Raw genomic sequence first — 25,812 nt, forward strand, 5'->3', positions numbered from 1 at the left:
CATAAAGTAAGTCTGTATCCAAATACTTAGCACAAAGTAGGATGTATCTAAAAGAAAATGGGGCATATGTCTTCAGTTCTGTAAAGTACATGTATAAGGCAGCATTTCATTATAACTGTGCTATGAGAACTGATACATTAGGAAATCAGAACCTAAATGCAATAACCAAGTATAGCCAAAAGAGCCTTTTATTTTATTTTATTTTATTTTTTTGTCTTTTGTCTTTTTAGGGCTGCACGTGTGGCATATGGAAGTTCCCAGGCTAGGGGTTGAATCAGAGCTACAGCAGCCAGCCTACACCACTGAAAAAGGCCAGGGATCGAACCCATGAACTCATGGATACTAATTGGGTTTATTACTGCTGAGCCATGACTGGAACTCCCCAGGGACCCTTTTTGAAAGGTGAGTTAATTTACTAGGAAGTAACTTTTTCTGTTTGTTTTTTAAATTTTAAATTTATTTATAAGTTACATTAGTGTTTTTAATTTGTTTTTAATGACATTAATATATAGTTGTAAAAAATAAAAATTAAACAAATACACATAGGAAAAATTTAACATCACCTTGTGGTCTCTTCGACCTTTTTAATTCACTTTCTAAATTGCACCAACTCAGCTTTTAAAGTTGCTGTGGATGTTTAAAGTTTATAGAAACTGTATAGGGTAATTTTAAGTAAAGCCACCTTGCATTGAGAATAGTCCCTAGTTTAAGTATTTTATAGCTTTTTCTTTCCTCTTCTCTTCTCTTCCCTTCCCTTCTTTTTTTAATGGCCGTACCTGTGGCATATGGAGGTTCCTGGGCCCAGGAATTGGATCCAAACTGCAGCTGCGACAGCGATGTCGGATCCTTTAGCTCATGGTGCAGAGCCAGGGGACGGGAATCGAACCTACGCATCTGAAGTGACCCGAGCCACTGCAGTCAGATTCTTAATCCACTAAGCTACAGCAGGAACTCCACTTTGTTCTTTAATGTATTCTCGTTTGTTCAAATAAGTAGTATGAAGTGTTATAGCAGTTATAATTGGCCACTGCTGTGTTTTTTTTTTTTTTTTTTTTGTGGAGCCTGTTTAATTTTTTATAGCAATTTTATTGAGATATAATTTATATACAGTAAAATTCACCCTTTTTAGTGTACAACTCTGAGTTTTGACATCCATATATTTATGTAACTGGCTGGTCTATTTTTAAATACATTTGAAATATTTAAGACTTAATAAATCTAACTTTTCTTTTTTTTTTCTAGACTCTAAGGGAGAACCTCTTCACATTATTAACTCTTCTAATGCAACAAATGAACACCTTCTAAAAATGTTATTGACAAAGGTACTTGGTTTCATTTCTAGGGTTTGTTAATATTTGAATATATGAAATTATATAATTCCTCCATATGTAATATCTCAGTTTTCTCCTTTAAAATCATTAATTCTAAAACTGGTTGATTATAGTGAATTATGCAGGCATCTGGATAATTGAAATAATCTTCTGAATTAACCCTGTGTTTTTGAATATGTGGAGGTATACAAAGTTCCATGGTAATTCAAGGCAAAATCTATTATAATCTAGATACACTAACGTTTTCCCCTACTCTGATTTAGTATTTCCTCTCAAGTAGGATGAGGTGTTTGAGTTTTTGCCTCTGTAGAATGTGAGAAATGCTTATATTGTCCTTTTATGGCATGTTCTTCTTTGCCTTTAAAAGACACATATATAGTATTTTCATAGCGTACTTTGAAAAGTAAAGAATATGTATGTTTTTTCATTGTGTGAATTTTTAGTGTTTGCAACCCAGTGGTTTATTCCTCCATTATTTGTAGGCGGACAGTGATGGACCAGAATTTAAAACCACTCATGACAATACCAAACAAAGACTCAAGGTAAGTCTTTTCTAATTTACTCTAAGACTAGGTAGGTTATACATTAAATTCAAAGCCGTCTTCGGTTGTGAGATTGTGAGTTCTAAAATTAGAATAAGTGTGGCAGTAATAAGAGATCTAATCTTGTAGATAAAAGAAGTAGAGTTGAAATAAAATTATTACAAAAGTTGATTTGATTTCCTAAAAGACTATGTGTGTTCCAGATACAAAATAATGTTTCTTTGTTGAGTACACAAATAACATACTTTTTTAAGAGAACTTTGTTCACTGTGGTTATTTGGCATACTGTTGATAGAAGCATTAAACATTCAAATTGTTAATTGGCTTTAGGATTAGAATAAAATTAAGCATGAGACTAAAAAGTATGCCTTGTTTGCAAACATTGCTCACAGTCCTTTTTTTTCTTTTTTCTTTAGAGCTGCACCCATAGCATGTGGAGGTTCCCAGGCCAGGGTTTAAATTGGAGCTGTAGCCAGATCCGTGTCTGCAACCTACACCACAACTCATGGCAACGCCGGTTCCGTTAACCCACTGAAAAAGGCCAGGGATCGAATCTGCATCCTCATGGATACTAGTCAGATTCATTTCCACTGAGCCATGATGGGAACTCCCTCTCACGGTCCTTTGGAGCAAATATAGTCTGTCTTGGAAACATCTGTAAGGGGATTCACCCAAGGCTGGTAATATCTCCTGGATCCCTACTTAAAGCTCATGAAGTTCTGTGGAGTTTAGGATTACGGTTCGGTTGAGTGTGGGAGTGGGCAGTGTTGGTTTATTGTATGGTAAGGATTAAGAGCATAATAGTGAGCTCTTTCTTAAAAAAAAAAAAAAAGAAAAGGCCTTTAACTGAACTGTTTTTGGGCTATTTGTATGTGTTGAAGTTTAACATAAAAATGTTACTATATCTGAAATCTGCCTCTCTAATTGTTCATTATCTTAGGTTTCATTTTCATCCTTAGACTTAGTTCTTCATTTGGAAGCTTTACTGTCCTTAATGGATTTTTTATCATCTGCTATTCCATCTTCTGAACCTTCTAAGAAGGAATCGGCGCTGAAACCACTTGTTGGGGAGTCCAGAAGTATCATTGCCAAAACTGGTATTAACTTTTGAGTAATACTTCTGTTGAACTTCAGTAATCATGTAATAGTTTGTATTTTCAAACTAATTTAACTATGTAGCAGCTTAATGTTATAGCTGCTCTGTCAGATGAGGTCGATTTCAAAAGAAAGCAGATCTTATCCCTATGGTATAGTAGGGTTATTTAGTGAGGGATTTTAAGTAAATGTTTAATATTAATCATATATATTTGACTCACTTCCTAGCTTTTACATAAAATAAAGTTGTATATTACTTTTCATTGATATCTCTGTAGCCTTTACTCCAGAGAAAATGAGGAAGGAAGAAATTAAAATATGAACACAATCATGAATTTCAGTCACTCAGTTAAATCTACTTGGCACTCAGCAGTTTTAAGCTTTGCAAGATACAGAAGGAACAGTCTCATGGAAGAGAGAGATTCACTTTGGTTTCTATCCAAAACTATTTAAATCACATAGAGATAAGGCCACATGTAATGATTTGTGTCATGAAATATTAGATGTGATGTAGCCTGAGTGAACATGTACCTATTTTTAAGCCAAAGATCATTTTAATTATTTTTCTTTCACATCACATGATGTGAATATCTAACATCTCGTATTCTAATATCCAGGCCATTACTTGTTTGCATTATGTCTCTATTACTAGCATTTTTAAAGTATAAAACTTAGTAATATTAGATCTGATACAAGGGTGAGGTTTTTTTTTGGCTATGACCACAGCATGCAGAAGTTAACAGGCCAGGGGTTGAACTCAAGCCACAACAGTGACAGCACCAAGTCCACTATGCTACCAGGCAACTCCCAAGGGTAAGATTTTTTTAACCAGGGAGCAGAGCAATGTTTTTGCTATAAACTAGACTAAGAGCGTTTTACTCTCTTTGTCTTTAATGTACTTGTTACATGAATATTCATGGAAATATTTACATAACATGTACATGCATACACGCACAGAGTGAATAAATAAAAAAACAATGTTTAAGCTCACAATAAACTACAAAAAAATATTAATCCAAAGAAACAATTTTTGACTTTATGCTATATAGCACTTTTTAAGGTTTGATTATGCTACTTTAAATATTAAAGGCGGGAAGTTCCCTTTGTGGCCCAGTGGTAACGAGTCCGACTGCTATTCATGAAGACGCTGAAGACGTGGGTTTGATCCCTGGCCAAGCTCAGTGGGTTAAGGATCCAGCATTGCTGTGAGCTGTTGTGTGGGTCGCAGATGCAGCTCTGGTCCCGCATTGCTGTGACTGTGATGTAGGTTGACAGCTATAGCTCTGATTCGACTCCTAGCCTGGAGTCGAATATGCCTTCCATATGCCTCAGGTGCAGCCCTTTAAAAAAAAAAAAAAAAAAAAAGCTAAATAAATAAATAAATATTAAGGGCAAAAAATTCTTCTATAATCTGGGTGATTAAGGACTGATGTCCCCAAGCTTTCAGAGTTTTATAGGAAAAAGTCTGTTTCCCTCAGCCAAGACAGATGTCTGGGAAATTACAGCTTAAATTTATCAACCAGAGCCCTGGACTAAAATAATTTAAGGGAATGCATTTGATTGTGATTCTTATATACATGTCCACAGACACAAACACACATTATAATTTTTTTTTGTTTTTTTCCTTAACTTTAGAAAGTTCATTTCTTTCTTTCTTTCTTTTTCTTTTTTCTTCTTTTTTTTTTTTTTTTTTTTTTTTTTTCTGTCTTTTTAGGGCTGCACCCACAGCATATGGAGATTCCCAGGCTAGGGGTCGATTTGGAGCTACAGTTGCCGGCCTATACCACAGCCATAGAAACACCAGATCCAAGCCGCGTCTGTGACCTACACCATAGCTCATGGCAACGCCAGATCCTTAACCTACAAAGAGAGGCCAGGGATTGAACCCATAACCTCGTGGTTCCTAGTTGGATTTGTTTCTGCTGCGCCACGATGGGAACTCCTAGAAAGTTCATTTCTTACAGAATTTATTTTAGGATTCACCATGGAGAAACAGAATACAATCTAAAGAAATTGGCTGTGCAGTTAATAATATGTATTGTAAGTGTCATAGTTAATAATACGTATTTTATTAATTCATCACTAAGTTTTTCACAAGATATTTTTCTTTGATCTAATATGTGATGTGAAAAGGGTTCAGAATTAAAATTCGGCTCTACTGGGATTCTGGAATTCTAATGTAGAGGGCTTTCTGTTTTCCCAAAAGAAAAATTATAGTAAAGTTTTCATCTAGTAAAATTGTACTTATAAGGTGCTCTTAAATGTTGCCTTTATTTCTAATTTTCATGGAAACATGCAAGTTCTTGTTTGATAGGCATTTGAAAATTGATTTTAAAAACGCATTAATTATAATCTTAATGAAGACCTTTTGCTTCTTCATAGTTTATAATGTATTTTTATTTTAGTAAATTTGAGATTATTTCATGTGTTATATCATTGTTGCACTTTGCTAATCACAGGGATTCTGTTACTTTTCAGTATCCAGCCACACTTCTCAAGACAGTGTGTTTGATTTAAAGGTCATAGCTGAATTGAATGCCTTTAATATCTTTGTCTGTGATCAGAAGTGTAACATTGCAGATATTAGAATACATGGTAAGTAATTATTCCTTGGTGTGGATAACTTTAAACTGAGAAATGAATTTTTTTGTCTTTTTTTTTTTTTTTTTTTTGCTATTTCTTGGGCCGCTCCCACGGCATATGGAGGTTCCCAGGCTAGGGGTTGAATTGGAGCGGTAGCCACTGGCCTACGCCAGAGCCACAGCAACGTGGGATCCGAGCCGCTTCTGTGACCTACACCACAGCTCACGGCAACGCTGGATCGTTAACCCACTGAGCAAGGGCAGGGACCGAACCCGCAACCTCATGGTTCTTAGTCGGATTCATTAACCACTGCGCCATGACGGGAACTCCCTGAGAAATGAATTTTATAACATCGCACTGAGTAAAGAAAATTTCATTAAACTTACTTCCCTTGTCTTTCATGCATATATAGCACTTGGAAAAGAAGTTTCTAAAAGAAATTTTGTAAGCTTTCCTCGTTAGCCTGATGTAAGGATGAGTTCAAGTATACAGTGGGTTCTGAAGCCAGCCTGCCACGGTTCAGATTTTGGTTATAAGAGTTACTGGCTGACCTTGAGCAAATTAATAAATGTTTCTCTGCCTGAGTTCCTTCTTCCGTAAAATGAAGATAGTTATAATAATTATACATAGGCTTGTTAAGAGTTTACAAATTTACATTAATTTAGAAAAGTGCCTGGAATGTACATAGTAAGCAGTTACAAAGAGGTTAGAAAATTGGTTCTATTCAAAAAATATTCCTAAGTAACTATTTTATGGGTAGCATGGTATGATTTGGGCTCATTTGGGAGGCTTAGCTGTAGGCATTCTCTTTGTACTGAGGCAATTTCTTTGCCTTTAGAAATTATGAGAATGACAAACATTTTTGGGAGAGAAATCTTAAAAGACTGTGTTTTAGATACAGTTTATTATAGGAAAAATAGTAGTTATTCATCAAATTGTATTCATTTATGCTTAGTTTTTGGAGAAGCAGCTTTCATTATATAATGTTTGTCAGATGGCTGTTTTACAAATGTCAGGTGTCTTCCTCAGTGACCAGTTCTGATCTTGCCATTGCACAGGATATTTGTGTTTGAACACCTGCAATTAATTTTTTTTGAAATTTTGTTTTAAGATTTTCATAAATCTGGAGTTTCTGTCATGGCTCAGCAGTAACTGGACCCGACTAGTATCAATGGGGATGCGGGTTCAATCCCTGACCTCATTCAGTGGGTTAAGGATCCAGTGTTACCGTGAGCTGTGGTGTAGGTCACAGACGCGGCCTGGATCCCCATTGCTGTGGCTGTGGTGTAGGCCGGCAGCTGTAGCTCCCGTTTGACCCCTAGCCTGGGAACTTCCATATGCCGCAGGTATGGCTCTAAAAAGACAAAAAATAAAGTTTCCACAAGTCTTATGTATAAGGTGCCTCTGGCACTTTAAATATATTATAGTCTTTCTTAGGTATCTCTTACGTAGATGTTGAAACCTTTAGTGTATCTAGTGGTGAGTAATTTTTGTCCACCATATATCTTGGTAGTTTATTGTTGAATTTAAATACCACTGAATTACTTCACTTGGATTAGGTGAACAGTGTCATGTTTCCCATAGGAATGGATGCCTCTGTTTCTGTGAGGCCAAAGCAGACTGACGTGTTTGCCAGACTTAAGGATATTATAGTTACAAATGTTGATTTGCTGTCCATTCACAAAAAGGTAATTTACAAATATATTTCTATATTGAAATTCATTTTTGTTATTTGGGCTTGAGATGCCTTTTACTCATTTGTTCAGTATATATTTATTGTCTCTTATGTGTCAGGATTTTATTAGGGATTGGTCATAAATATGGTCATAGTCTATTTTCACATTGTATATAAGACTAAGTGATTTGTAAAAGTTATTCTCAGCAGTTAAGTGATTGATATAGCACTGGCAGAATTTTTTTTTTTGAATAGATTTAGGAAAAAGTTATTGTCAAGTTAAATCTTTTTGACTAATAATTTGTTGAATATTGAATTTTAATTTAAGTATTTAATTTAATACTTTTAGGCTGTCTCTATTTTGGGAGATGAAGTCTTTAGGTTCCAAATGACTCTTTATCCAGACGCCACAGAAGGAAAGGCCTATGCTGATATGTCTAAAGTAGATGGCAGACTTAGTCTCAAAGTGGGTTGTATTCAGATTGTGTATGTTCATAAATTCTTCATGTCTCTTTTGGTAAGTTTATTTTTAAAATATGTTTATTTCTCATTGAGGCCTAAATATCTTTGTCTATACATTACTGAATCTAGATAGTAAAAATCTTTTTTTTTTTTTTTTTTTTTTTTTTTGTCTTTTTTGCTATTTCTTTGGGCCGTTCCCGCGGCACATGGAGGTTCCCGGGCTAGGGGTCGAATCGGAGCTGTAGCCACCAGCCTACGCCAGAGCCACAGCAATGCAGGATCCAAGCCGCATCTGCAACCTACACCACAGCTCACGGCAACGCCAGATCCTTAACCCACTGAGCAAGGCCAGGGACCGAACCTGCAACCTCATGGTTCCTAGTCGGATTTGTTAACCACTGCGCCACGATGGGAACTCCTAGATAGTAAAAATCTTTACTAAAAGGACTGTGTGATAAACTCCCAAATCCTGAATGGAATATTATAGTTAAGGAAATCTTCCACATGATGGATAACTAAATGAATTTTTGTTATCATTGTTTTGAACCTATGAATGACCATTCTTTGACATTTCCATAGTTACGTATTTTGGAAGTAATTTTAAGGCTTTCAGTATTAATTTGTTTTATGAGCTAAAAGGTGTTTAGCTAAAAGAATCTTTTAAGGAGCTCGTCAGGCATTTGAAGAATCAATGTTGAAACTTACAATTTTTGATTATAATTATGATCAGCAAAGCCATAAAATTCTTTTCTTTTAATTATTTATTTCCATGTGGACTGAAGAGTTTAATTTGTCTATGCCTGTGAGCAGGGCTGTTAATCAAATCTTATAAGTCATGGATTTCTGCCTAAGACATCGGGTTTCATTTTTCTGGAAAGTAATTGTTTTGGAGGGAGGTTAGTTTAAGTTACTTTGTGTTATTAATGAATGTGTATCAAGAATATTGCTTGCCGTTCTTTTCTTCATTGGGAAAAATCTTTTTTTGAAATTGAGATGAAAGTCATTTTACTCTAAATAAAGAATTGTTGACACTTATTCATGGTTGCAACATTGTAAACACTTAAGCACCTTTGCTCATGTGGAATACCCACCGGTAAGAAAAGAATCTAAAGAAGTAAGTGGGTAAAACTTTAGTGTCCAAGTATAGACTTTATTCCTGTGACTTAGAAGAAGAATTGAATCTACTTTGGGAGAAATAAAGCATTCTCCTCCAATTTCTCATTTAAATTTGAATTAAAATGACCAGCACTTATTAGGGAGATTTAAAAAAGAGTTGTTACCAAAACTTGTCGGAAAACCAATAATTCTGAAATATATAAAGTGAAAGTTAAAGGACTTTTTCTCCCACTTGTTAATTATTTCAGAGTGTATCTTTCTAGACTTGACTCTCTTCATGTATATAATCATAAATAATGTCTCTCTTATATCACTTCTTTTATTTAGTTTTTCATTTTAAAGGTTTTTCTGAAGATTGATTGATTGTCTTTTTAGGGCTGCCCCTGTGGCATATGGAGGTTCCCAGGCTAGGGGTCTAATTGGAGCTGTAGCTGCTGGCCTACATCACAGCTACAGCAATGCCAGATCTGAGCCGTGTCTGTGACCTACACTACAGCTTATGGCAACGCGGGATCCTTAACCCACTGAGAAAGGCCAGGGATCGAACCTGCATCCTCATGGATGCTAGTCAGATTTGTTTCCACTGAGCCAAGATGGGAATTCCAAAAGTTTTTCCTTTTAAAAATAAATCCTGTTTTGAGGGGAACTCTAAATATCAGTCTCTTTCAACAGAACTTCCTCAACAATTTTCAAACTGCCAAAGAAGCTTTGAGCACAGCTACAGTCCAGGCTGCAGAAAGAGCTGCTTCCAGCATGAAAGACTTGGCTGAAAAGAGTTTCCGCCTTTTGATGGATATAAATTTGAAAGCACCAGTCATTATCATTCCTCAGTCTTCAGTATCACCTAATGCTGTTATAGCAGATTTGGGTTTAATCAAAGTTGAAAACAAATTTAGCATAGTTTCTATGGACACTTCTCTTCCCCCTGTCATTGACAAAATGGACATCCAACTCACTCAGCTGAAGCTGTCCAGGTATAAATATATAATCTGATTGTGTATTACTTACTTGAAATAGAATTTTCATAGAGTCTTTGCCAGGGATAAAATACTGTCATGATTTATCATTCTTATTTCTTGTTTCTTCTAATTTTGTAAACTTGACCATCGGTCTTTGGTCAGTGGTTGATAATGGTGTACCTCATACAATCTGCATTTTGTCTTACTAAATTTACCATTTTTTCATTCTATAAAATTCTCCTATTATAAAATTATAATTTACTCAATGATACTCAATTTAGATTTTTAAAAATTTACTCTGCATATAGCTATTTTCTTCTCTCTACATGAAAAAAGACTCCTTAAAATGTAATAAATTTTAAGATTCATTGCTCATTTCCAAACTGTGTCACATTTAGTAATTCTCAATAAGGTATTTAACAGATTATCGAATCCAAGTGGGAAAATGTTGGCTCTCTTGAATGACAAGAGTGACTTATTTGGTTGTTCAGATATTTGTTGGCAGGCAGGCTAGAAATGACTATTAGAGCATGCTTGTTTAACATCTAGGTTTGGTGAGCTTTTCCCTTTGAGTTTGGACAAGTGCTAATAACATAAAACTAAGGGCTGAATAGACTATCACTTTCTTTTTCCCTCCAGTTTTAGGAGGATGAAACATTTGTTTGTATGTATTGGACTAGTTCCTCTTACTAAATAGTCCTTGTGAGAGATAGTAAATAGTGTGAGAGTCATACTTCGTGAAATTTGTGTCTTTGAAATCAGCATTATGTAGGCTTCATTTTATATAGCTCTACATATAAACTTGACTTATTCTTATTTGGATTGATTTATGAAAAGAAACATGTTCTAAAAGAATGCTGATAGTAGCCTTTATCGGAAAATGCTGTGTGGAACTGTTACACAACATGATAGTCTTCATTTTAAAATGTAGATTTTAGGAGTTCTCTTATAGCACAGCAGGTTAAGGATCTGGCATTGTCACTGCAGTGGCTGGTTTGATCCCTGGCCTGGGAACTTCCACATGCTGTGGGCATGGCTAAAAAAAAGAGTAACTTTTAAAACTATAAAAATAATTCTTGTTTATATTTTAGAACAATTTTGCAGGCGGGCTTGCCACAACATCCACAACATGATATTGAAATTTTAAAACCAGTCAACATGCTTTTATCCATACGGAGAAATTTAGCAGCAACATGGTATGGGCAAATTCCAGGGATGGAGATAAAAGGAAAACTAAAACCTATGCAGGTAAGTATATGTATAAAATATGTGAAAATTGCTAGATAGACTTTTATGATTGATCACAGTGCAGTTCTCATGTGCACCAGAAGTAATGATAGATTGAAAGGGAGTGGTTGTTAACTGAAAGTGAACATTATCTTAGCTTCCTGCACTTTTCGTCATTTCATATTGGTCAGATATTTGGTAAAGCCAGCAAGAAGTCTCAGGTTAAAACCCGCTGGAATCTACTGAAGATATTATTCATAATTTTAGAAAATTCTATTAAAGTTTTAAGGCAGTTAAACTATAAGACACCATTAAGTGATATTTAGATATAAATTCAGAGGAACTTAGTAGTATTTTTAATATATAGAAGCACTCTTTTAATTAAAAAAGTGGACATTTAAAATGGGCGAATGTGTTTATTTGCTAAGCATATAGACAGCAATATTTTAGTACTGTAGTCAGCAGGTCACATGTAGGCTCACAGGAAGAGATGTTACTAGTTGAAGATGGTCATAAAAGTGTAGGAGTCTTACAATTCTTATGTGCCTGTGTGAAACTGTTGAAGCCAAATAATAGGGGATAGGGAAAGGGGAGGGAGTGACTGAACAGAATGTGTAAAAGACGAAGATTGAGTAGTTTGGAGGTTTTTTTTTTTTTTTTTTTTTTTTTTGTCTTTTTGTCTTTTTGTCTTTTCTAGGGCTGCTCCTGCGGCATATGGAGGTTCCCAGGCTAGGGTTCTGATCAGAGCTGTCGCCACCGGCCTAGCCAGAGCCACAGCAATGCGGGATCTGAGCCGTATCCACAGCTCATGGCAATGCCGGATCCTTAACCCACTGAGCAAGGCCAGGTATCGAATCCGCATCTTCATGTTTCCTAGTTGGATTCGTTAACCACTGAGCTGTGATGGGAACTCCAGTTTGGAGGTTTTTGATATTTGTGATTATTTTAGAGTTAGTTCTGTGAAAAAACCCAGGAAGGGTCAAAGGAGCAGAGTTCTACGAGGAAGACATTAAAATTGAATTTGTTGTGGGAATGGAAGGTCCCTGTTAAAAGTCTGAGTAGATACATTATGTGAGAAGAGAATCTCTTCAGGGTATTGATAGAGGCCTTTTCTGTTCCAGAATATGAGTCTGCTCTTTTAAATTTGCCCTTGCTAAGATTAGATCCCAGACTTACTATTTGACCCTTTTCAGCTCTTAGTAGGTGATGAAGTTAGCTGTTCTTCAGACAGCTGTGATAATCTTGGTTATATCGCAAATGGGAATGAATACTCGAAGTACTAGGGAGTTAAAGTGACATTTATTATCTGAGTACTGGGGCTTGGAGAAAGCAAGAAATCCCTGGTCATTATCTCATGCTAAAATATCTCCCCATTTTCATTTAGGCTGGGATACAGGCAATTTCCTTGGGGCTACGGGTCCAACTCGGGGAACAGTGGGCAGCATGGTATTAAGGGGGGAAGGTGTTATGAATGCACTTTGTATGAATTTGTGTTTAAGTACTTGAAAAAGGCCTTTTGAACTACTGTATATGTAGGGGAAATGTACAGAAGATGGAAGAATTCAGAGATTTAATGGATCTTAGCAGCCTATACCATCTTCATTTGTTCTAGCATCTTTATGTTGTTCTGCAGCCACCTGTGAAGAAGATGATATTATTCCTATTTTAAAGATTAAGAAGCTTGAGTTTAGGAGGCTAAGAAAATTAGCCAGCAGCACAGCCTGAAAATGGTATTCTCGATACAGATCTGACTCAAAAGCTCTTGCGTTTTTTTTTCTTTTCTTTTTGTCATATATCCCCTTTTGTAAAGGTTAGAGATTACCAAGATACTCATTTGCTGGTCTTTGTCTTGGTTTTTAAAAATTCTTTGTAGATGCATTTGTTACCGTTCTAAGAGGCATTATCTTGGTAAGTTAAACAAATGATTTATGTATGTCCAGATGCATATGTGCTGAGAGTAAGAGCTACATTGCAAGAGAACATCTTTTTCCTTCTTGGTGGAGACCAGAACCTCAACAGTACTCTTCCTGGATTGAGTCCAGAAATAAACTCAAATAATGTGGAGAGTAAATAATGTGGAGGAGGAAGCTGGTACTGAATGAGAAGAAAGAGAGGCAGAATGGAGATGAGCTAGAGAGAGGAGGGAAGAGGCACAGGTCCAGGAACAGGAGCAGATAGACAGTAACAGTTAAGGCAGCAAGAGGGGTAGAGTTCCAGAAGCAGAGACTTGGATATGGGTGGAGGCAGAAGTGTGTTCACACCAGGAGTAGTGTCTAATACTATACAAAATAAACACTTCTGTCCTGGTATTTTTGTTCTTAATTTGCTTTTTTATTTCTTTCTTTTTAATTAGATGAACAATTAGTTAATTTGAGGAGCCATAAATTATGGCATATATAACACATTTTGCATTTTTTATTACTTTATGTGAACAACAACCTATTGTTGGTTTCTAGGTTGCTCTCAGTAAAGATGACTTAACAGTTTTAATGAGAATTTTGCTAGAGAATCTTGGAGAAGCTTCCTCACAGCCAAGCCCTACACAGCCGACCCAGGAGGCTGTAAGAGTAATAAAAGATGTTTCAAGTAAACTTGACCACCTCAAAGGTACAAACTGATGGAGATTTTTTTGCTTTGATTATAAAGAAAAATTAATGTTAATGCCGTATTTATATTTACTGGTTTTTTAGTTGTTCAGCGTAATATGCTATGATCTGATTCAAAGAAGTAGTATTTACTGTGGAAATAAAAATAGTATTATTTACTGTGGAAAGCTGGGGCTGGAGCTGCCTTGAAAAGCCCGGGAGGAGGTAGGCTCATCGCTACCTTCTCTTGGCTCATAGGCCACCTCTTGTTACCTGTATGATGTGTATTTGCTCTTTATTTGTGAAAGCTGAATTTTCCCAAATCAAGGGGCATCGAGGTGATATATATATATATATATATATATATATATTTTTTTTGTCTTTTGTCTTTTTGTTGTTGTTGGTATTTCTTGGGCCGCTCCCGCGGCATATGGAGGTTCCCAGGCTAGGGGTCCAATTGGAGCTGTAGCCACTGGCCTACGCCAGAGCCACAGCAACGCGGGATCTGAGCCGCGTCTGCAACCTACACCACAGCTCACGGCAACGCCGGATCGTTAACCCACTGAGCAAGGGCAGGGACCGAACCCGCAACCTCATGGTTCCTAGTCGGATTCGTTAACCACTGTGCCACGACGGGAACTCCGAGGTGATATATTTTGAGAGAAAAAGCGAAGTAGACATGCAGCATGGTAAAAGGTCTCAAAACAGTTAAGAGAGAAAAGGACCTTGGTGTCACACTCAGATGACTGGTCCATGCAAAGGGAAGATATTCTTGTTTAGTAACAGCTTTACTTACCTGGCTTCACTGGGGAATGATATTGGCAGATACATAAGGGAGTTTTCTGGATTATTAACGTTGAATCTTTCAAAAGCACTGAACCTTTTAAATTCAGCCCTTTTGAAAAAGATAGCTTTTCTAAAATATAGAGTTCCTTTTTGCTTTCTTGAACAATTATATGGAATATAATCTCACTTATTTTTCATCATTTAAAGTAATTATGTGAATATCATATGTTTTGTTGGACTGAGAATAGATTCCTATTTCCATGACTAAAAAGAGATATGTTCATTGTCCTTATAATAAGTGACCCCAGACTGCTGTGCTTTTATGATGCTCAGTTCACCAGCTATTACTTATGACAGCAGTTGGTAAGACTACCTGTTAATAATACTGTACCAGCACTTCTTCTTCTGTAGTTAGATCTGGTGTGTTTTGAAATCACAAAACGAATGATGAGAGCAGTGTGCAAAATAAGGTTCTTGGTCCAGGATAGTTAGGACAGCTGCATGAGTTTAGTGAAGCCAGTATCTTCTTCCCAGTTTCAGTTTATGCCACTGTATGGACAAATGCTAGATGTGTAGGCTGTTGCCCTGTTTAGATGGGAAGTATGTATAGAAGAATAGCAGGCAAGGTTTATGTGATTAATGATCTCATTATGTTCAGCCATGGTCAATTCGTGTTTCTGGTTCAGGCTGTATGCTTAATGTGGTCCCTGGAAAAATCTGTGACTTCAGATGAAAAAACTACGAAAATGATAAATATTGGAATGTTAACAGTTTTCAGGAAAAGTAAAGGAAAAAATCCTAGAGTTTTCCAATTTGGAAAAGCCTTTATGTGGTTAAAGTTATGCAGTGTTTGCTCTTCCAATAACTTGTAAGAATAGCCTTTCCTATAAATGACCGAAAGAATAGGCTCCATCTCCAGAAGAGATTATAGAATTACTCTGTAATGTTGATTGAAAGCAATATCTATTCTTCTTTGTCTAAAAAGTTTGTGCCTAAAGATGAGGGAAAAGAGTGAATTATTTCTTGAAGTCTCTTTCAGCTCAGAATTCCAAAGGCTTCCTTTCCCACATTGTATCAGAGTTCTCTTTGACTCTGCTTTTGAATTATATTCTGTTCTTGTAAAGGCAATAGGTTGGGTGATAAAGGTAAAGGTGGTAAGAAGTGCACTGCATTAACTGAGTGTCTTTTACTGACAGGCTGTGTGTTCTAGGACAAAGTATTTTACTTCTTTGTGCCTCCAGTTTCAATATGCCTTCAATTACAATGGCTTGTAACCAGTTAAATGAATATTTTGATAATTGTAATAATCTGGAAGGGCTTTTTAAAAAAAGTTGTCTTGTTACTCTTTGATATGCCCTCTTTTTAATGTAGATGGTCTACCTCTGTCACTTTGTCCCATACTGAACATGTATATATACTGTGTATAGATATAGATATGTACATATTTGTCAATATCTATAAAATCATATACCTACTAAAAGCATTTTAATTTTCATATTTATGTTTGCACTATCAGAACAAGAAGATTTGACAGACTCAAAGCTTTCTTTGGACCAGAATGTTACTCTCCAGTTTGACTTTCACTTTGAATCTCTTTCTGTTGTACTTTATAACAGTGATACCAGCCAGGTATGTAGTTAACATCTATATCTAGCATTAAGTCCTTAACTTTTGATATTCAATATTGATGCTGTTCTTCATTTAAAATTTATATGTTTATTAATTTATATTGCCCTATAGAATATGCATTGGTCATGCTCTCTCTCTTTATTTTATTAGTGTTTCTGATCTTACTAGGCCAAGGAAAATTTTTACTTCTTTCCAAGTAACATTAGGGTTAAAACACTTAGACCTAACTCTAGGCAAAGAATTTTATATATAAGTAATTAATTCTATGTACAATTTTAACATAGCTAGATATATATGTATATTTAACTATTTAAAGGAAATAATTTAGTAGTGGCTTTGGAACCTTAGAAGATTTTTTTTTTTTTTTTGCTTTTTAGGGCAAAAGTTCCCAGGCTAGGGGTCGAATTGGAGCTACAGCTGCTGGCCTACGCCACAGCCACAGCAATACCATATCTGAGCTGTGTCTGTAACCTACACCACAGCTCACAGCAATGCCAGATCCCTGACCCATTGAACAAGGCTAGGGATTGAATCTGCATCCTCATGGAGTCTAGTCAGATTCATTTCTACTGAGCCACAATGGGAACTCTCTAAAGGATTATTTTTAAATTCATGATTATCCATGATTTATAACCATTATTTATTTTTCTCTTGAATAAATTTTATATGTAGTAGATAGATATTAAGAGTAATAGTGAATTGGGAAACCAAGGTTTAGTGCCATAATGTATTATTAATATTTTATAAAACTACTTTTATTATACAGATAGTATAAGTATTCTTGATTACATCAATTGATTAGTTATATCATAATACTCATAATACACTGTCATATGATAATACCCATAACATGCATGATTATAGGTATTATATCTGTTGTTAATGTCCATTTGTATGTTATCTTATGTTTCATATAGTTTTCTAAAAGTTATACAGTTTTCATACATTGTTACTATTGAGCCTTGGTCTAGTATCTGTCACTTGAGCAATTTACTGCTTTAATTTCTAATGTTAATGAGAAGACCAAAAATGAAAAAATTAACAGTTAAATGTATTCTTAATTTTACTTATGGTACCATCCTTCTACTGGATCCCCAGTCTTAGGTCTCAGTGTCTTCTTTTACTTCCTTCTTTGTTGACCTTCTGTATTCATTTAGATATGGAGTACTGTCAGTTTTTCTTTGAGTGAACATTGTTCTTTCCTGGCAGTTTTCCCTGCTGTTTTATTTGAAATTTCTAAGCTCATAACTTCATGTTATATTATGTGAATTTTAGCTTATTAAAGACAGATATTCAGTGGCTCCAAAGTGTCTACATCAGTAACCATACCACAAACACATACCATTTTGTAATCAGTAGATGTCCCCAGTCATTTCTATTAATGGTTACAGATCACAGGCATTCCTCTTTACAGTTACAAATCACAAGTTTATGAATTACATTTTTTGTAATTTAAGGGCATTCCAAGTTTTCCACTAATAGTTTCATTCTGACCCACTTACATGCAATGTATTCTTTTGAGTGAGAGAAGCTATGAATGAGAGGGATTATAACCAGTGTGCCAAGAATTGTCCATCATCAGTACCCCTTATATCAATGCTGTGGTCTGTAGTGAGCAATTATGTCTTAACTGATAACCTTTGTTTCCCTGAAGATTCTTTTTTTTTTTTTTTTTTTTTTTTTTTGGTTGATTGGTTGACTGGGTTTTGTTCTCTTAATGTCTAGGAATACTAACAGAATTTGGAACTATGTGTTATGGTGGAATAAAGATAGAGCTTCTTTTTCCTACAACTGAAAGCTTAAATCTTAGTTTAGGACCTTGATTAGGCTTCTGTATTTCTTTCCAGACTCCTTCTCTGTGTTTTTTTAAAAATTGGAATATTTAAGTCTAAGATGCCAGCCTGTACCTTGTACCCTCAGAGCATCTTGAGTTGTTTGCTTATGTTTTATCCCCATCTAGAATGTCTCTCTTAGCCTATCTGATTCAACTTAGTCTCTGAACCTTAATTAGTTCTCACCTTCTTTGTGAATTTTTCCCAGCCCCCAGTGATCTCTTTGACCCTGTGAGTTTTTGTCATTTATATTCTTTGCCTAATTGCTTAAAATCCTTTGAGGAACATGGGAGGATATAAGTGTGAATAAATAAGTGACTGCATGTTATTTTTATTTTTAAATTATTTACAACTTCTGGCATCCCCTTGTGATGTTCCTTGTAATGTATTTCTATTTTGTGTTTTTGATTAGAGTATAGCTCATTGAGATCACCTGCCTGCCTTGTCCTTTCTCATAAAACCCATAGTTCCTTTTGGAATTTTTATAGAAGAGCTTATTATGTATTTATAAGTTATAATGACTGGTTGAGAGTTTCCTGATTATTTTTATTTGTATTGACCTGTAAATAAGAAATTTTAATGTATTAACCATGGCTGAATATCAGCACACACACTTATGTATTTATTTTTATGTACTTATGCAATCATAAACATGCATGTTCATCTTTGTTCCAGTTTTGTATACTTTACCCATACTTTAAAAATTTGTGGTATGAATTTTCTTATAATCTCTGAGTTAAAAAATATGTTTTAAAGTAATTATATAACAATTAAAGATAACTGATTCTTTTGCTTGAAAAATATACCACAGGAATCCAAACTTTCATTTCATAATGACAATTTCCGGCTTGGTGAACTCAGACTACATCTTATGGCCTCTGCGGGGAAGATGTTTAAGGATGGCTCAATGGATATCAGTGTTAAACTTAAGACATGCACCCTTGATGATCTCAGAGAAGGAATTGAGAGAGCAACATCAAGGTTTGTCATCTCTGAATTTGCTGGACATTATACAAGATTGATATTGTACTTGATATCGCTACCAGGCATTGATTACTTGGCTTGAGATTGTCAAAAGGGGTCTTTTTTTTTTTTCTTTGTCTTTTTAGGGCTACACTCATGGCATATGGAGGTTCCCAGGCTAGGGGTCCAGTTGGAGCTATGGCCTCCAGCCTACGCCAGAGCCACAGCAATGCAGGATCTGAGCCTCGTCTGCAACCTACACTATAGCTCATGGCAATGCTGGATCCTTAACCCAGTGAAAGAGGCCAGGGATTGAACTCATGTCCTCATGGATGCTAGTTGGGTTTGTTAACCACTGAGCCACGATGGGAACTCCCAAAAGGGGTCTTTTGATCATCCTTTCTGGGATTCTGTTCCTTGGTATTATCAAAAGAGGCCTTTGGTCATAATTTTTAGTTTGAAGTGCATCAAGAAGTAGTACTAATTTTAGGTTCATTTGCTTTGAAGTTTGAATTAAAGGGAAGTTTAATAAAATAGAGTACTGCCTTAAAATTAGGACCTTTGAAAATATAAGAATTTTAATAGTTAAATACGCATAGAGTGGTTTGTTGGTAATAGGTTTTTCTAAATTGTTCCCAGTTGGCAGAATCTTTTTTCATAAAAGCCTTAAAGTTACAGATCTTTCTTTTGTCTTATTTATTTTGTTTACATATTTTAAAACAGTTCTGTGAGGTTTCTTTAAAAGTTTTAATAGGTCAACCATACTTAAATTTAATTAAAAAGGACCCCACAGGATTTTAAAAGAAGTTTTAGTAAAATGGAATCCCTAATTTTTGTGTTACCAACCCATTTTCGAAAGATTAATTTCTATCATCTTACTGTATAGTGAGAAATATGTAACTTCAGTAGCCTAATAATATTTTTATTCCTTTCTCAAATAATGAGATGTATAATATTTTTGTCCTTGATGTTTTTTGGAGAAAAATTGTGCTGCTACCTAAAGTTGGACTCCATTGAATACTTGTCAGATACTTCAGAGCCCTTTATTTTTCTACAAGAAGAATAACTGAGGATAGAGTGCTGTCATGCAACAGCTTTTCTAATTTGCAAATTTCATGTCTTGGGGTAGCCTTCATAGATGTCTATGCAAGGGTGATAAAGGCCATTCTTCTATTTTGTAGCCTGGTCTTTCCCACATGATAGTGTGGGAACTATCATGGCTGGCGCTTGATGAACACAGGCTGATTTGAATTACGTTGAATATTTTGGGACTCAGTTGTATAGGATGATCTTTGGAGAGAAATTCCTTTGGGTGGTTTTATTTCATAAAACAACTTAAAGAGGTTGTCTTTGAAATTTTGTGGGACCACATTAATGTGTTTTGTTAATTGCCAAACTTGCTTTCAGCAGTCAATGATTTGCTTTTCTAGTATTGAATTACAATCATAAAATACTCTGTAATTGCATATTAACATGAAACTTTGCTGTGGAAACCAGGAGACCATGTCTTCGTTGCCAGTTAGCGAATTAGACTCCACTTAACAGTGATCTGTTTTCTATTCAGATTGGAAACTAAAAGGTGGAGGAAAAATTAAGATGTATAGGAAATTCTTCATTTTTTTAATTGTTTTAGCAGGAATAAAATAATGTGTATATATATGTATATATTTTTTTCAGAATGATTGATAAAAAAAATGGCCAAAATGACAATAGTTCTATGATTGACATAAGTTACAAACAAGGCAAAAATGGAAGTCATGTTGATGCCGTTCTTGACAAGCTGTATGTATGTGCCAGTGTGGAATTTCTGATGACTGTGGCAGATTTCTTCATCAAAGCTGTACCTCAGAGTCCAGAAAATACAACAAAAGAGTCACAGATTCCACTGCGACAGACTGCCTTAGCAAAAATCAAGATGGAGAAAGGTTAGCAGGATTTATCTGTCATAGATGACAATTTGTCATTTATTTTACCAAAATTGCAAAACAGGAAAAAAGAGAAATGGAGAATTTAAGAATGTAACATTACTTTTCAAAAGTTTTACTGGAAAACTTCACTAAGCATAGATTTTTAAGAGAGAGGTGAAGTAGAAATATGTATTTGATGAAGGGTCGAGAAACCCCCACTCTAGTTCCAACTCTGCCGTTAACATTTCTTTACTCTTCCTTTATAGAGGGATTTAATCTAGGTCTGTAGTTGGCAGCCTTTTTTATAGAAAGAGAATTTTTTTTTTTTTTGCTTTTTTTTCGGGGGTGTGGGGCACACTTGCGGCATATGGAAGTTCCCAGGCTAGGGGTTGAATCAGAGCTGCAGCTGCCGGCCTTTGCCGCAGCCATAGCAATGCCGGATGCGAGCCATGTCTGTGACCTATACCATAGCTCATGGCAATACCGGATCCTTAACCCATAGCCTCATGGATGCTAGTCGATACTAGTCAGATTCTTTACTGCTGAGCCATGATAGGAACTCTTCTTTTTAAATTTTTTTTTGAATTCCTTTTTTTTTGATTTTTGTTTTTGCCAATGTGCAGCAGCTTGATGTGGAATCTCAGTTCCCAAACCAGAGAATGTACCTGGCCCACAGCAATGAAAGCGCCAAGTCCTAACCACTAGACCACCAGGAAACTCTGAAAGAGAATCTTTTTATACAAAGAAAATATTTGAAAGAATTATTGCATACTGAAGAGCAATTAAACGTACAAGCAGGGGGGCGGGGTATTGGGAAGACCCACTCTGATGCCTCTGGTCACCACCTCAGACTCCTTACAGTTAGCAAAGGGCTTGCAAATGTCTGATATCCATGTATGCGGATCCTACTCCACCTACAAAGATTTATTCCAGCATTGCCAGGCAGATCAGTGATTTTTCTCTGTTAAATTATCATTGTCTAAGATCAGACATTTTTTCTCTATAATGTGTAACTCAGCAAGATTGGAAAACTGCCATTTACTGGCAAGGTCAGAATTTCATTTTTCCATTTACCTTTCTTAAATAGTAATCATGTCTCTGTATTAATATATAATGTAATATATTTATACCATAGACTGTGGGACACTGACTATATAGTTAAGAGTGAAATCAAAGTAAACAAGTAGTAATGGTCTGTGTACTTTGCAGGGTCTCCTATCCTCTTCCTGGTATCCCCTCTCCTGTTTTCCCTTCATTGCTTCTGCAGCATAACATAATGCACACTTGAATGTATATACATGCATTGTATATATACGTTAATTCTGACAAAAAGAACTTCAAAACAAGATTTTTTCTGCTAGGTCAGAGTGCAAATGGTCTTCTTACAGCAGGGATCAAGGTCGCATTATCCCACATAATCAGCATTTGTTAATAATCATTTATCATTAGTATTAACCAATCAGGTATTAATACTGTTAATTTCACTGTATCCATAATAGCAGGATACTAGAGGCAACTTAGTAACATAGAGATAACATGTATCCAAGTGACAAGATTTACTTTACTAGAGCTTTCATGGTTCCTATTTTTGTTTCTTCAGATGATTCTGTAAGACCAAATATGACCTTAAAGGCCAAGATCACAGATCCAGAGGTGGTATTTGTTGCCAACCTGACCAAGGCTGATGCTCCTGCTCTGACAGCCTCATTCCAGTGTAATCTCTCTCTGTCAACATCGAAACTTGAGCAGATGATGGAAGCTTCTGTGAGAGATCTTAAAGTGCTTGCCTGCCCTTTTCTCAGAGAAAGGAGAGGAAAAAACATTACTACAGTAAGAATTGCCTTAAAAGTTGGATTGAAGTATGGCAGAAATTGTTGCTTCATAGAATCCTAGATTGTGAGAGCTCTGTAGAACTTGAGAGAGTATTTACTCCAGCTTGAGATTTTACAGATGAGGGTTATTGAATTCCAAAGATATTAAATGATTTAGCCCTGTCCGTAGTGACAGAACTGTGGACTACACTTGTTTTCTTTTCTTTATACCATATTGTGCAGAACAGTATTTGAATCTTAGTACAAATTACCATTCCTTTTCAGCTGTTGCTTTTGTTTACCACTGTATATCTAGTGAATGAGTGCACGAACCAAAATGTTAATTGGAGTCATGTGACCAAAAGATATTATGTTTTGCTGTATTATAAGTTAACTTCAGTTACGCTTTGACATTACTGTTGAAAAATATGATTTTAGTAACATTAATTACCATGCCAATTGTTTTTTAATGTTAAATTGATAATTTTATGTTGAAGAGCATCATTACATAATGTGACTCATTTGCAGTGTTATTTTAAATTACAAAAATTTGTGGACAGCGAGTTTCTGTTATGGTTCAGTGGGTTAAGGACCCTACATGGTCTCGGTGAGGAGGCCATTTCAATCCCTGACCTCTCTCAGTAGGTTGAGTATCTGGCATTGCTGCAGCCATAGTGTAGGTCACAAATGTGGCTCATATTCTGTTGCAGTGGCTGTGGTAAAGCCCTCAGCTGCAGCTCCATATGGACCCCTATTGTGGGAACTTTCCTATGCTGCAGGTACAGCTGTTAAAAAAAAAAAAAAACATTGTGGAAGAGTGACTTGCATAAAGAAATGCAGTGCTAAGTTTAATCTTTATCATGAAACATTCTTTAGTGGGATCATCTTCTTTTGCCACAGAAAGCTTATATTAATCATTGCATTTAAAGCTCATCCTAATTTTTTAAAAATTATAGTTGATTTATAATGTCAATTTCTGCTGACTCATCCTAATTTTTTTAAATGAAAATTATGCAATGCTAATCCCTCCATTCAGTTTCAGGTCTAAGATTATTTTATTTACTTATTTAATGATATTTGGAAATATAGTCTTCATGGTTTCAGTAAATCAAGTTTGAAGATTTGAAATTTTCTCAAATAAGAACCTTACAGGGAAATTCAGGACTGTCTGGTTGTTAATCATCTGGAAACTATTCATTTATCTCCCTTAGTATAGTCATTTTTTTTAAAGTGTTAACAGAACTATTTATTTAGAATAATAATTTCAAGTGATTTAGTGATCGTTAAAAATTATAATGAAATATGAATTCATTTCCTCATTTACCTCTTTGCAAATATAAGACGTTACCATAGTCTTTAGCTCAGTTTTATAGATAGCTTTAAAATGTGTTTTACACAAGGAATCATTTAAAAGATATTTTAGCAAAAGGAAACATTTTTTTAATGATTTTTATTTTTTCCATTTTAGTTGGTTTACAGTGTTCTGTCAATTTTCTACGTACAGCAAAGTGACGCAGCCACACATAAATATATATACACATTCTTTTTCTCACATTATCCTCCTTCATGCTCTATCACAAGTGACTAGATATAGTTCCCTGAGCTATACAGCAGGATCTCATTGCTTATCTACTCCAAATGCGATAGTTTGCATCTATTAATCCCAGACTCCCAGTTACATCCCACTCCCTCGCCCTTCCCCTTGGCAACCACAAATCTGTTCTCCAAGTCTATGAGTTTCTTTTCTGTGGAAAGGTTCGTTTGTGCCATATATTACATTCCAGATATAAGTGATACCATATGGTATTTCTTCTGACTTATTTGACTTAGTACGAGTCTCTCGTTCCATCCATGTTGCTGCTAATGGCATTATTTTGTTCTTTTTATGGCTGAGTAGTATTCCATTGTGTATATATACCATGTCTTCTTAATCCATTCATCTGTCAGTGGACATTTGGGTTGTTTCCATGTCTTGGCTATTGTGAAGAGTGCTGCAATGAACATATGGGTGCATGTATGTTTTTCAAGGAAAGTTTTGTCCGGATATATGCCCAAGAGTGAGATTGCTGGGTCATATGGTAGTTCTATATTTAGTTTTCTGAGGTACCTCCATACTGTCTTCCATAGTGCTTGTACCAGTTTACATTCCCACCGACAGTGCAGGGGAGGGTTCCGTTTTCTCCATATCCTCTCCAGCATTTGTTATTTGTTGACTTGTTAATGATGGCCTTTCTGACAGGTGTGTGGTGGTACTTCATAGTAGTTTTGATTTTCATTTCTCTAGTAATTAGTGATTTTGAGCATTTTTTCATGTGCCTGTTGACCATCTGTATATCTTCTCTGGAGAAATGTCTATTCAGGTGCAAAAGGAAACATTTTAAACTTCTGCTAGTAAATGTGCATCATTACTTAAGAATTTGGCATAAAAGAAGTGATCAGAACTGCTTAAAGTCCTTTAACTATCATCACATAATATGATGTCATAATTTGGAGGAGCTCTCACCAGAGATTCTCAGAGAATTAAATTTGCCTTTTCATTTTGAGTAGTAGGCCATTGTTAAAGATATCAAATTAATAAGACATATTCATAAGTCAATTTTATTTATTTCTAGGTCTTACAACCCTGTACTTTATTTATGGAAAAATGTACATGGGCTTCAGGAAAAGAAAATATAAATGTTAAAGTTGAAGAATTTACGATTAAGGTTAGTGCCTGTCATATTATTTGGGTGAAAATTAATTTTTACTTTTTCTTTTGATGTCTCTCATATCTACAGCATTATGCTAGTCATATATTTAATAATAAATACCTCTGACATTAAAATACATTTTTCTTTAATACCAATATTTGCTCTTTTCTTTGAAAAAGTGCAGTTGACCCTTGGACATTTTGAGATAAGGAGTGTATTTAACTTTATCATCAGCTCAAACATTATATTGCTTAAACTTTGGGAAACCATGGGTAGCTATTTGATTAGGCATCAGGTCACATAGAGAGAGGTTTGTGTCCTGAACTAAAGAGAGTTTGAATCTTATGCTAAAAGTTATGGGAAGTTGTTGAGGATGTTGGGCCTAGGAATGATGTGCTCAGATTTGGGTTTTAGAAAATTCATGTGATGGGTGAACTGAGACGGTGCTGAGTGGACTTAGAAGACATCAACTTTCTGTAAAGCTGAGTTACAGTGATTGGAGTGAAGAGATGAACAAAGGTACTCCAAAGATAACAGGAGGTAGACTTTTCAGATCTTAGGGTGAAAAGGGTCCCTGGTGATTCTGTGGGTTCCTGTTTCAGTGAGACAAAGGAAAACC

At 35.5% G+C, this 25,812-nt stretch overlaps 1 protein-coding gene across 4 annotated transcripts in view; it reads left to right on the top strand.

Annotated features, from left to right (window-relative positions):
- VPS13C (vacuolar protein sorting 13 homolog C) overlaps positions 1-25,812 on the top strand; it is a 174,251-nt gene that overhangs the window by 92,083 nt on the left and 56,356 nt on the right. For all 4 annotated transcript variants that reach the window (XM_021094365.1, XM_021094373.1, XM_021094362.1 and 1 more), the window contains 14 exons: positions 1,243-1,322; positions 1,814-1,873; positions 2,814-2,970; positions 5,447-5,563; positions 7,136-7,239; positions 7,576-7,743; positions 9,477-9,778; positions 10,855-11,011; positions 13,447-13,597; positions 15,878-15,990; positions 18,634-18,803; positions 20,463-20,710; positions 22,293-22,522; positions 25,116-25,208. In XM_021094365.1, coding sequence (XP_020950024.1) covers positions 1,243-1,322; positions 1,814-1,873; positions 2,814-2,970; positions 5,447-5,563; positions 7,136-7,239; positions 7,576-7,743; positions 9,477-9,778; positions 10,855-11,011; positions 13,447-13,597; positions 15,878-15,990; positions 18,634-18,803; positions 20,463-20,710; positions 22,293-22,522; positions 25,116-25,208 — 2,150 coding nt within the window. The remainder of the gene's footprint in view (positions 1-1,242; positions 1,323-1,813; positions 1,874-2,813; positions 2,971-5,446; positions 5,564-7,135; positions 7,240-7,575; positions 7,744-9,476; positions 9,779-10,854; positions 11,012-13,446; positions 13,598-15,877; positions 15,991-18,633; positions 18,804-20,462; positions 20,711-22,292; positions 22,523-25,115; positions 25,209-25,812) is intronic.

Source organism: Sus scrofa, chromosome 1, assembly GCF_000003025.6.
Source record: "Sus scrofa isolate TJ Tabasco breed Duroc chromosome 1, Sscrofa11.1, whole genome shotgun sequence".
NCBI classification, from domain to species: Eukaryota; Metazoa; Chordata; class Mammalia; order Artiodactyla; family Suidae; genus Sus; species Sus scrofa.